General features: G+C 39.5%; 1 protein-coding gene across 1 annotated transcript in view; it reads left to right on the top strand.

Annotated features, from left to right (window-relative positions):
• Nucleotides 1-12,702, top strand: part of PPEF1 (protein phosphatase with EF-hand domain 1) — a 112,956-nt gene that overhangs the window by 18,691 nt on the left and 81,563 nt on the right. Inside the window, exon 2 of the mRNA XM_060003015.1 lies at nt 11,347-11,474. Coding sequence (XP_059858998.1) covers nt 11,347-11,474 — 128 coding nt within the window. The remainder of the gene's footprint in view (nt 1-11,346; nt 11,475-12,702) is intronic.

The raw sequence follows: 12,702 nt of genomic DNA, 5'->3' as shown, positions 1-12,702 counted from the left end.
GGTTCGTGCCCTGGTCCAGGAAGATGCCGCAGAGCGACTAGGCCCATGAGCCATGGCCACTGGGCCTGCGCGTCCGGAGCCTGTACTCCGCAACGGGAGAGGCCACAACAGTGAGAGGCCCGCATACCGCAAAAAACAAAAAAACCAAAAAAACAAAAACTGCTTTTCCTGCATCCCATAGGTTTTGGATTGCCGTGTTTTCATTGTCACTTGTCTCTAGGTATTTTTTGATTTCCTCTTTGATTTCTTCAGTGATCTCTTGGTAATTTAGTAATGTATTTTTTAGCCTCCATGTGTTTGTGTTTTTTACGTTTTTTTCTCTGTAATTCATTTCTAATCTCATAGTGTTGTGGTCAGAAAAGATGCTTGGTATGATTTCAATTTTCTTAAATTTACTGAGGCTTGATTTGTGACCCAAGATGTGATCTATCCTGGGGAATGTTCCGTGCACACTTGAGAAAAACGTGTAATCTACTGTTTGGGGATGGAATGTCCTATAAATATCAATTAAATCTATCTGGTCTATTGTGTCATTTAAAGCTTGTGTTTCCTTATTATTTTTCTGTTTGGATGATCTGTCCATTGGTGTAAGTGAGGTGTTGAAGACCCCACTATTATTGTGTTACTGTCGATTTCCTCTTTTAGAGCTGTTAGCAGTTGCCTTATGTATTGAGGTGCTCCTGTGTTGGGTGCATATATATTTATAATTGTTATATCTTCTTCTTGGATTGATCCCTTTAATCATTATGTAGTGTCCTTCTTTGTCTCTTGTAACATTCTTTATTTTAAAGTCTATTTTATCTGATAGGAGTATTGCTACTCCAGCTTTCTTCTGATTTCCATTTGCATGGAATATCTTTTTCCATCCCCTCACTTTCAGTCTGTATGTGTCCCTAGGTCTGAAGTGGGTCTCTTGTAGACAGCATATATATGGGTCTTGTTTTTGTATCCATTCAGCAAGCCTGTGTCCTTTGGTTGGAGCATTTAATCCACTCACGTTTAAGGTAATTATCTATATGTATGTTCCTATGACCATTTTCTTAATTGTTTTGGGTTTGTTTTTGTAGGTCCTTTTCTTCTCTTGTGTTTCCCACTTAGAGAAGTTCCTTTAGCATGTGTTGTAGAGCTTGTTTGGTGGTGCTGAATTCTCTTAGCTTTTGCTTGTCTGTAAAGCTTTTGATTTCTCCATCGAATCTGAATGAGATCTTTGCTGGATAGAGTAATCTTGGTTGTAGGTTTTCCCTTTCATCACGTTAAGTATATCATGCCACTCCCTTCTGGCTTGTAGAGTTTCTGCTGAGAAATCAGCTGTTAACCTTATGGGAGTTCCCTTGCATGTTATTTGTCGTTTTTCCCTTGCTGCTTTCAACAATTTTTCTTTGTCTTTAATTTTTGCCTATTTGATTACTATGTGTCTCGGCGTGTTTCTCCTTGGGTTTATCCTGTATGGGACTCTCTGCGCTTCCTGGACTTGGGTGGCTATTTCCTTTCCCATGTTAGGGAAGTTTTCGACTATAATCTCTTCAAATATTTTCTCTGGTCCTTTATCTCTCTCTTGTCCTTCTGGGACCCCTATAATGTGAATGTTGTTGCCTTTAATGTTGTCCCAGAGGTCTCTTAGGCTGTCTTCATTTCTTTTTATTCTTTTTTCTTTATTCTGTTCTGCAGTAGTGAATTCCACCATTCTGTCTTCCAGCTCACTTATCTTCTTTGCCTCAGTTATTGTGCTATTGATTCCTTCTAGTGTAGTTTTCATTTCAGTTATTGTATTGTTCATCTCTGTTTGTTTGTTCTTGAATTCTTCTAGAGGTTTGGTAACATTTCTTGCATCTTCTTCATCCTTGCCTCCATTCTTTTCCCTAGGTCCTGGATCATCTTCACTATCATTATTCTGAATTCTTTTTCTGGAAGGTGCCTATCTCCATTGCATTTAGTTGTTTTTCTGGGGTTTTATCTTGTTCCTTCATCTGGTACGTAGCCTTTTCATCTTGTCTATCTTTCTGTGAATGTGTTTTTTGTTTCACAGGCTGTCATCTTGTCTGTCTTTCTGTGAATGTGGTTTTTGTTCCACAGGCTGCAGGATTGTAGTTCTTCTTGCTTCTGCTGTCTGCCCTCTGGTGGATGAGGCTATCTAAGAGGCTTGTGGAAGTTGTCTGATGGGAGGGACTGGTGGTGGGTAGAGCTCTCATCTGTACTTCTTAAATGATCTTTTCTAATTGTAATGTTCCTCTTAATGGCTGTTGTAGTTTCCCTGAGGGCCAGTAGCAGTTTGGTAAGATCCTTAGAGCAAATGAATTTCAATCCACATTTCTGTCCAGCCATATTTAGGTGCAAATGGAGTACAACCCACTTTTCTGTTGGCCATATTTTGGGGCCCCTAACCTGATGGTTATCAAGCTAAGTTCCCAGGATACAAAGCAATGATCTTGTCTAATTCTAGACTGTTTTTAGTAAGATTTTGTCATTTTTGTAGGTATTTATAACTTCCTCGATCACAGTTTCTTGTTCTTGATTTTTAAAATTTTTTTAATTAATTAATTTATTTATTTTTGGCTGCGTTGGGTCTTCGTTGCTGCACACGGGATTTCTCTAGTTGTGGCGTGTGGGGACTACTCTTTGTTGCAGTGTGTGGGCTTCTCATTGAGGTGGCTTCCCTTGTTGCGGAGCAGGGGCTCTAGGTGTGTGGGCTTCAGCAGCTGTGGCACGTGGGCTCAGTAATTGTGGCTCATGGGCTCTACAGTGCAGGCTCAGTAGCTGTGGCGCATGGGCTTAGTTGCTCCAAGGCATGTGGGATCTTCCTGGACCAGGGCTTGAACCCATGTCCCTTGCATTGGCAGGCGGCTTCTTAACCACTGTGCCACCGGGGAAGCCCTGGATCACAGTTTTTAGACATAAAATAAGCATATGTGTCAGAATGTGGCACACTTAACTCCTTAGAACTTAAGGATTCCAGTTATTATTATTATTATTAATTTATTTTTAGCTAAACCTTTGAGTCTCTCAGAGCCAAACTAATAGCTAAGACAGATATGCTGCTGGGTTGAAGATTGTGTGGTGTTTTACAGTGTACCTTGTTGCACAGAAATTTTCTTGAGGTTGGTCGGCAACCTAGTGTCAATCTGACCCATTCAGTGGCCACCTTATCCTAACACAGGAGTCTTTTAGAGTTAGGTGGCAAGCGCTCTAACAGCTTTCAAAGTGCTAGACTTGTGTCCATCAATTTTTGCAGCTTTTTTTTGGCTTCTAAGATTCCCATTACCAGTAGCCTTTATCTACACAAAACAAGACAAACATGTACTTCAACACACCAGCGGTAACCAAGAGATGTTACTGTGGACTGGCTAGGAGAAGGCACTGTGTGCACCACCAGCAATTCCCAAATTGGAACTGGGGAAAGGAGTGAACCAGCAGACCCCCAAAATGAAGACTGTGGACTGCACTGGGTTTCCCAAAAGGGGTAATGTGTACTGGAAAGCCAGTTAGATCAGGAGCTTCCTGCAAAGAGAGCAGAGCTCAGAATTGAGAGGAAATTACCCACAGCCCTCAGAAATGGTGAGAAAGAGAAATCAGAAGTGTTCACGGGTACCACACCTTTGTTTCTCATTTTAGCTGAAGACATCAGAAGTCTCCTTCAGTCCTCCTGGTGCTGCCACCAAATCTGTTAAAAAAACAAAATTCAACGGAGTAAGTTTGAAGATCTAATTGGCTTTATTCAGTGATTCATGAATGGGGCAGCATCCCATCCAGAAAACAGAAAGGAGCTTCAAAAAGCTGCAGGAAAGGAGAGGTTTTTAAAGGCAGAAAGGGGTAAGATAGGGAAGTCATAAACGGAAAGAAAGGAATATTTCAGGCAACGTCACCTTCCTTTGTGGGAAGACAAGGGTCTTTCAGGTTGATTACCTCACTAGTGCTGGCCAGGAAATTCTAGACTGGTTAAGATTACATTCCTAAGAGAGGCTGGAAAATACAATTAGGTTATGTATTAAGTCTCGGTTTACTGACATGGAGCTTAGCACAAGTGACTCCATTTTGGGCCTGTTGTCTCTTTTCTAACAAAACAAAATATTTCTTTAATTCTTGGAATAACATCTAGTTAACCTAGCTGTTTAAAAAATCTAATAATCAAACCATTCATAACTGCCCGAGGGATCCCCTCCCTTCACCCCCAGCCTCCTCCTTCCTAGTGTTAACTCCTTTACAATGCTGCATATTTAAATTTGGGACTTTCATGGAAAAACTATGAACACCACCGTTTCCTTTATCTTTGTTGTTCTCTAAAGAATTTTCTGAAAGAAAATTTAGAGGAGCCCTTGCCATCCTTCTTGTTATTGTGTTGGAGGATTCTTGGTTATAATTGCCATCAGTCTTTACTGGCACTGTGTAGTCTAGCAGAAATCCCTGTGAGCTGGGACCTCCTTCATTTTCCTCTTCAGTGAAATGGGACATCAGATAAGATGTTCTTTAAAGTTCTTGTCACTCAAAGGACTATGACTGTTTTCTGTAGCTGCAGGTGCATGTGTAGGAGTGAGGGGCATTGCTCTTCCCCTTCTGCCTCCCCCCTCACTCCCTTAGCTGATACTTCATTAACATTTTAACAGGTTCTAGTGCCTTTCCTCTTTTTTCCTTTTTTTTTTTTTTTTTTTGAGTAGGAGGTTTGACCATTCTGCTTTGTTTTCCCCCCACATCTTATTTTTTTTTTTTGCAGTATGTGGGCCTCTCACTGCTGTGGCCTCTCCCGTTGCGGAGCACAGGCTCCAGACGCGGAGGCTCAGCGGCCATGGCTCACGGGGCCCAGCCGCTCCGTGGCATGTGGGATCTTCCCGGACCGGGGCACGAACCCGTGTCCCCCGCATCGGCAGGCGGACTCTCAACCACTGCGCCACCAGGGAAGCCCCCCAACATCTTATTTTTAAAAATTGCAAACCTTCAGAGAAGATGTAAGAATAATACAATGAATACCCCATACACTTTACCTAGATTCACGTTAACTTTACCATTCTCTCTCCCTCTCTTTCTCTCGCTCTCTCTTCCTTCTTTCTCTCCAGCTCCATTTCCCTCTCTATTTGAAAGTATTGGTAAGTTGCAGACATTATATATTAACCTCTATATACTTTAGCATTAATGTCCTAAAAAAAGGGATATTCTCTTCCATAACTACAATCCTATATTACATTGAAAAAATTAAAACTAATAGAGTAATATTCTCTAGCATATAGTTCATATTCATAATTTCCCAGTTGTGCATAATTGCCCTTTGTAACTGTGTTTTCCTTCCCTTTGGAAGAAGAGCTTTCCCTAGCCCTCTTGTCCCCTCCAGTCACTCTGCTCTTTCTCCTCCCTTTCAGAGAGCTTGCTCCTGAAGGGTGTGTTCACACTGCTGTCTCCTACCTTCTCATTTACCTCATCCTGTGGAATATGATTTAGACAAGTTCTTGAATGACCTTGAAATCCCATGGAGCATTTTCAGTACTTACTTTGCTTGACTTCCTGGCGGCACCTGGCACTCCTGTACACTCCCGTCTTAAAATACTCATGGCCCTTAGCTTCAGTGACAGCATCTTCTCGTGGTTTCCTTTTATGTCTCTGTTTTAACTGTTTATGAGGGCTCTGTTTTCTCCCAACTTTAAAATATTGGGGTTCCTCTTGGCCCTCTTATTTTGTCGCTCTAATGCTCTCCTTGGGTGACTTTACTCCCATGGCTTTAATTATCATCAGTATGCCCAAACTGCCATATCTTTATTTTCAGCCCACATCATATACTATAATCCCTAGTTTGTTGGCATCAATTGGGAATCATTTTAAACAAGTACTTTTCTTTGTAAAAGGAGACTGCTTTCTTCATCTGAAATTATGATCCCTCTCAATAACAATTTTCAGTTAATTACTCACTTTTTAATATGATAATGTGTTGGCCTTGAGGTTTATATAGGATTGATACTACAGACACATTTATTGCCTACATGAAACAGGCAAACAAAAAGCCAAGCATCCTTTCTGTTCTTTATACCAATTAAATTCATCTTCATCTTTTTCTCTATTTGCTTTGTGATTGATCCACCTCTGCTTTAGAAATGTCAGGTATTATGAGACTCTGACATGGACTATTTAGATATCTACTGTAGAATCGTGAGCCTTTAGAAGGTAGAAAGTACTGCTGAAAGGATATGAAGTCCCACCTCTTTATTTTTTTACCAGATTCCAGCCTTGACTAGATAATTTACAAAGAAGCCAGCCTTATAGTTGGATCCTGTTAATTATTAGAAAATCCTGTTACAGACAGGCGCATCGATTCAGTGTAAGAAAGAGCAGTACCTCAGCCCCAATTGCCAGTTTTAGGTATGCCTTGTTTTGTTGCACTTTGCTTTATTGTGCTTCACAGATATTGTATTTTTTACAAATTGAAGGTTTGTGGCAACCCTGTTGGCACCGTTTTTCCAACAGCATTTGCTCACTTTGTGTCTCTGTGTCACATTTTGGTAATTCTCACAGTATTTTCAACTTTTTCATTTTATTATATTTGTTATGATGATCTGTGATCAGCGATCTTTGATGTTACTATTGTGATTGTTTTGACATTTTTTTAGCAATGAAGTATTTTTTAATTAAGGTATGTACATTTTTTTAGACATAATGCTATTGCACACTTAGTAGGCTACAATATAGTATAAACATAGCTTTTATATGCACTGGGAAACAAAAAAATTCATGTGACTCTTTATTGCATTATTCATTTTGTTGTGGTGGTCTGAAACCTAACCTGAAATATCTCCAAGGTATGCCTGTATTTCCCGTAATCAGAACACTTTTCTATATGATCATGGCTTTATACTGCATTATCTTTTTAGCAGCTGCAAAAGACAAAAATTTAATGCTCATTATATTTGATCTTGGGTGAATGAGTGTGGCAGTATAACTCAGATTACTAATTAATAACAAGGGAGACATAAAACAGAATTGTAGTCAAGATATTTAATTTTTCTTTCTGAGTGAGGATTAAAGGTCGTTACTGAATTGTTGAATAGAACATACTTCCTACAAGAAAATATTTTAATGATTTAAAATGATAGTAAATCTTTTACATAGATAAATTTCTCATACAATAATAATTTTTAAAAATTTGTATTTTCACGATAATGATTGTTTTAGAACAGTCGTTCACCTGCTCCACTTCAGCTGCTCATTCCCATTTCCTGGCCCCTGTGGCCTCCTGGATCAGCTCCACCTCTGCGATCTTTATGATCATTATCCCATTCTCTGATCTCTCAATTTTCATTGAAACCTCTGGACTTTAGACCCTTCCCATGTGTCTCTGTATCCCCACCCCCTCTTGTCTTCACTTCCTTCCCCATCCGTTTCTCCCCATCTTCTATTGGCTATCACTTGTACCAGTTAACAGAATATACACAGTAATCATGTTTTAGGCCATTTAAAGGAGAAGTAATAGGTGAAATGTTTGTTCCTAGACCAATTGCTAGCAAACTTTGGCTACGGTTCCTTGATGGGAAAGCCAAGGATATTAATGAATTGACTTGGATTTTTTCTACAAGGATAATTCAGATTTTTTTTTTTTGAGTAGCCTTTAGAATTTGTCTTTTGTATCCAGAAGCTTCTGATTTGAGTGTTCATATTTACACATCCTATTTTGTCCTTTAATGGTTATTTTCAGCTTTGCTACAGGCTAGGTAGGCTGCAGCTGGGGCATTAAAAAAATAGAGGGATGAATTAGAGTATTTTATAATTGGAAAGAATCTTAGAGGTCACATAATCCCAAGTTATCATTGTTCATATGAGAAACCGAGGACCAGAGAGGTTAAGCAATTTGCCTGAGGTTACACAGTTGGCACCTGGTTGAGTTAGGACCAAAACGGAAGTCTCCAGATTACAAATTCAGAACTTATTTTTATTATCCCATGTGGATGGGTTGGTGGGTGGGCGAGTATGTGGGTAAATAAAAAGTCAAAGTAATGACCTCTATTTCTTGCCCTTCTCTGACTGGAAGGCCATATGTTTCCAAGAATGATAAAACTATGATCTGTCATTTGGGAAAGTGATAGTTTTGTTTAAAATATCTGTCATTGTTTTGGAGGCTGGACCTCATGCTTTCCTCTCGTTTCCCTCTTGTTTGAGAAAAATACTTTCCAGGGGCAAGGATCCTATGTTGTACCCTTGCTCTGCAGGGATGTCAGAGTTTCTGGAGGAGCGAGCCTCAGAGGGTCCCTGCCTTGCTGCTCAAGAAGCAGGCTTTGTGACCATCTCATGTCTGCTGGGCATGTGCTTTGAGCTGTTTTTCCAGTGAAGTTGAAAGTCTCGCTGGGACAGAAACATACTCTAGCAGATGGCAGATATCTGTAAACAAAAGCAACAGTGAAAACTGTGGTCCCAGAGTTGAGGCATACCCTATTCTCATCGTGCTTTGAACAGCTGAGGTAATAGATGCTTTTCCTCCTTGTTTAAAGCCTTTTGCCACTAGATGGTTCATTCTCTTTCCAGTTCATTTGAATTCATTTTAATCAGTTCTATCACACTTGTGTCGCTCTTCCTGCTTGGATATCAGGCCCCTTAAAGTTACATTAAATATTCACTCATCCTGTTGCCTCCTCAGGAGGCCTCTGATAGCAGAATTTCAAAAGCAGAGTCTTTAAATGCCTTACCGTTTTGAATATAAAACTTCTTATTTAAAGGACTGTCAAATAAACTCCTATTTAAAAAACAAAACCAAACATAAGATTCAGCAATTAGCATGAAGAGAAACGCAAGACAGGAAGTTTTAACTAAACAGTAATTTCACTCATTCATTCATTCAACAAATATTTATCAAGCATCTACTATGTTCCAGGGACTGTTCCAGACTCAGGGTACACAGCAGCTAACCCAATGGACCAAAATCCCAGCCTTTATGGAGATTACATTCTAGTGAAAGGAGACAGACAGTAACAAATGAGTAAAATATATGCTATATCAGATGGTGACAAGTGCTGTGGAGGGAAAGAAGGAGATAGGCAATGGGGATGGGTGCCATTTTACAAGGGGTGTTCAGGAAAGGCCTCACGGAGAAGGCAACATTTGAGCCAAGACTGTGGACTCTAAGGAAGTGAGCCCTGTGCGTCCTGGTTGGCATGGCTCTTCTGCTCCTGGCTCTTGGGTTCTGAGGTGGTAACCTGTTTGTTCACACTAGTTTGTGAATTTTTTAATGAAATATTATATATAATTAGGAAGTCTTTGAGGGTACTAGAAGTTGCTAGCCTCTCTGAACCTGAAGTTTCCTTATGTGTAACATGGAGATGATAATACTTGTGGGGACTAAATGTCTTGTAGTAGACCATTAACGTATGGTAGCTACTTTGTTTTACTGTTAATTATAGAAATAACACTAAGCTTGATTTTTTTTTTGGTGTTGCTAATACTAAATAGAAGAGACTTTAGTGATCATTTATTCCACTACGTCATTGTGCGGACGTAGAAAGTGAGGCACAGAAAAAGATCAATAGCTCTATGGAGGTTAAGAGGTTGAGAGGTGGGTGCAATTCCTCGCTGTCCATTTCAACTTACTGGCTAAGTGCACTTAAGTAAGTTAGTCTCTCCCAGCTTCACAGTATGGCGAGGACTGACTGCAGAGATGAGTCCACTGCCTGGCCCTCAGTAAGTGTTCAGCCCTGGAACAGTTCCGCTGTGCTTGGTGAACAGAGCCCCTGAGCTGAGGCTTGGTTGGTCATGACAGTGAGTGTCCCACAGAACAGACCTTTCAGGTGAAGCTGGGCTCCGCATGATGATATGGTGAGAACACTTGAGATTTCAGACATGGAATTATTCACTTAGTGATATTGAACGTCACTTGATTTCTTCTCCCTGTGGTTTTTCCCTATAAAGATAACGGTACTTGACCTTACGCCTATTTCCTGGGGTTTTCTGAGAGCTGAATAATGAAACAAGAGTCTCTGGAACCCAACAGCCTTGGAGAAGCTCATAAACACACACCCTCAGATGGATAGTGTGTACTCGTTATACCACAGCAGTACTAAGCCGAGAGGCTGGATTGCTGCTTCAGAACTCAAATTGTTCTTGTTAGAGTTAACTCTTGATTCTTATGGGCTAACTGGGAAAAATTATAGCATGAATAAAAGGAGCCAGCTGGTGTTGATTACTCGTCACTGTAAAAGTTGAGAAAGGCGTAAGAGACTATATTTTAAATCTCATTCTCTCTCACCTGATTTCTTTCTTCAAAACTATGAAGCTATAGGATGGTTCAAAGGCTCCCAGCCCCAGAAGAGAGTCAGTGTGCCTGAATAATCCACAAACAACACAATACTTGTCACTATAGTTGCCATTTATTTAGTAAATGCTTTACACTGGGCACTGGCCTAAACTCTTCACCTGTAGTATCTCATTTCATCCTCATAGTAACTCTGTGAAGGAGGGAGGTGTGTTCATTTATCCATCTGTCTTTTATCAGTTGAATCGCAGGTGGAGAAGGTGGAGTGAATCATACTTCTCAGTATGTTGTACATTGTCATCATTGGTCTGCGCAAGGCCCTTTCTTATGGTAGTTAGTTCATTAGTTTATTCCCTTTTAACCATATACTCTATGCTCATTCATTCACCCACCCCCCACAAATAACCAATCTCTTATTTTTAGTATCTTTTCCTTTCTGTATATTCTTACGAAACGTATATTGCGATTTCGTGTGCGTGTATTTTAAATTTATATAAAATGGTATCATGTTATATTCCATTCTGTCTCTAACTTTTTGATAACTGTTCTAACTGAAGCACTATTTTGAAGACCCATCCACGTCGCTATATATCGCTTCCAGTTGTGGCATAATATTCCATGGTGTACACTCACCACAGTCACATCTTCTCCTTCCTAGCAGTGGAAAGCCAGGTTGCATTGGTGTCAAACTCCCTACGGCTGCCAACAAAGAAGCATTGTATCCCCGTATGTCTCCTTTATGGACTGTGTGAGAATTGCTTCGGGGTATATAATGAAGAATGGAATTGCTACTTCATAGGGTGTACATAGACTTCAAATAGTGCCAGACGAGGAAACTGAAGCTTTGAGAGTTCTAATAACTTTCCCAAAATCACATAGACGGTAGTCAGCAGAGTTGGGATTCAAATTCAGGCTCCAAAAATGCTACTCTTGATGGCTGGGTCATCATTATTCCTGAGTATTTGAGACTTGAGGACATTGTACAAAAACATAAAGGAACATCTCGTTGTCTGTAGTTTTTATGTTCTTAGAACCTAGGAATCCAGGTGGACTGATTTTTTCTGAAGCACTTACCTTCCCCCCATAGCTCCACAGTAACTGTTTTTCTTTCCCTTTCGTATCCTGTGGGTCTGCAGCGCTAAAAGCCGCATTGGTCATCCAGAACTGGTACCGAGGTCATAGTGCTCAGCTGAAGACCAGACAACGCTATGCCCTCACCATCTTCCAGTCCATCGAATATGCTGATGAACAAGGCCAATTGGAGGTCTGTTTTGCAAGCTTGTCTCTTATTTTGGTAAAATGCTTCCCTTTACCCCTTTTATTGAAAGAATGAAAGTTTGAGTGCATTTTAAGCTGAAGAACCTTGGTGAAAGGCTTTTATAGAAGATATAGTGACATTGTTTTGGAACTAGCTACTGAGAGAGTATGATTTGGGAAGAGGATGGTGTTTTTCAGTTCTGAAGTTCATATTTTTAAGAGGGCTGCCAGATGTCTAGTTAACTAGTAAAAAATGGTCTTATTCTGTTTTTCTGGTATGTGCCCTAATAGTAAAGTTGTTACTTTATGAAGTAAAAAAAGTACTTTAAGGAGTTAAATAAATAGAAGAATTTCCTGGGAGCAGGGAGCAAACATATGAAAATTCTAGAAGAAAATATAAATGGGTGAGGAAGGACTTTGTCAAGCTTGCAAAAGCGGTATGTAAATCCAGCTTTAATGCTTTTTAATAGAAAAAAAGTACTTTTAACAATAAAAAGATCTTGGAAAGATCTGGTATAACGTATTTGTTAATGAAAAAATCAACTTGTAGAACAATATGAAGTTTTATCCCATATATGCGAAAGAAAATGAAGCATACTGTAAAAGTCTGGAAAAAGATATACAGAAAGTATTTACTCTGGTTATTTCTGGGGAGAAGCATGGTTGGTGGGTGGAAGTGGGTAGAAGGGGACTTCGCATTTTCATTCTGTATCATTTGTAGTTTTCAACAATCATATATTTATAAATTTAGCACATAATAAACATAATTAAAATAAAAATAATAAATAAAATAATAAATATTTAAAATAATTAAAATTTCAAAAAGAATTAAAGAAATTGCTGAATTTATTCTTGGTAGCTATAAAACTTATATAATGTGATTCAGTCAGGTATTCCTTTAGCAGTTCACAGCATTGACTGTCCTTTTAAGTACTGTAGAATATAGTGATGGAGACAAAGGGAGGGTGAGCTCTCAAATTGATATGCTTTGTACACAGACATTCCAGTATTAGTACATTCTTTAAATATTGAGTCTTCTTTAATAACAAATTTATTGGGATACAATTCACCCATTTAAAGTAGAAAATTCGAGCCTGAACCAAGATAGTGGAGTAGAAGGACATGCTCTCACTCCCTCTTGTGAGAACACCAGAATCACAAGTAGCTGCTGGACAATCATTGACAGGAAGACACTGGAACTCACCGAAAAAGCTACCCCACATCCAAAGACAAAG

The sequence above is a fragment of the Delphinus delphis genome, chromosome X (genome assembly GCF_949987515.2).
Source record: "Delphinus delphis chromosome X, mDelDel1.2, whole genome shotgun sequence".
NCBI lineage: Eukaryota > Metazoa > Chordata > Mammalia > Artiodactyla > Delphinidae > Delphinus > Delphinus delphis.
This window is presented reverse-complemented; position numbering and strand designations above follow the sequence as displayed.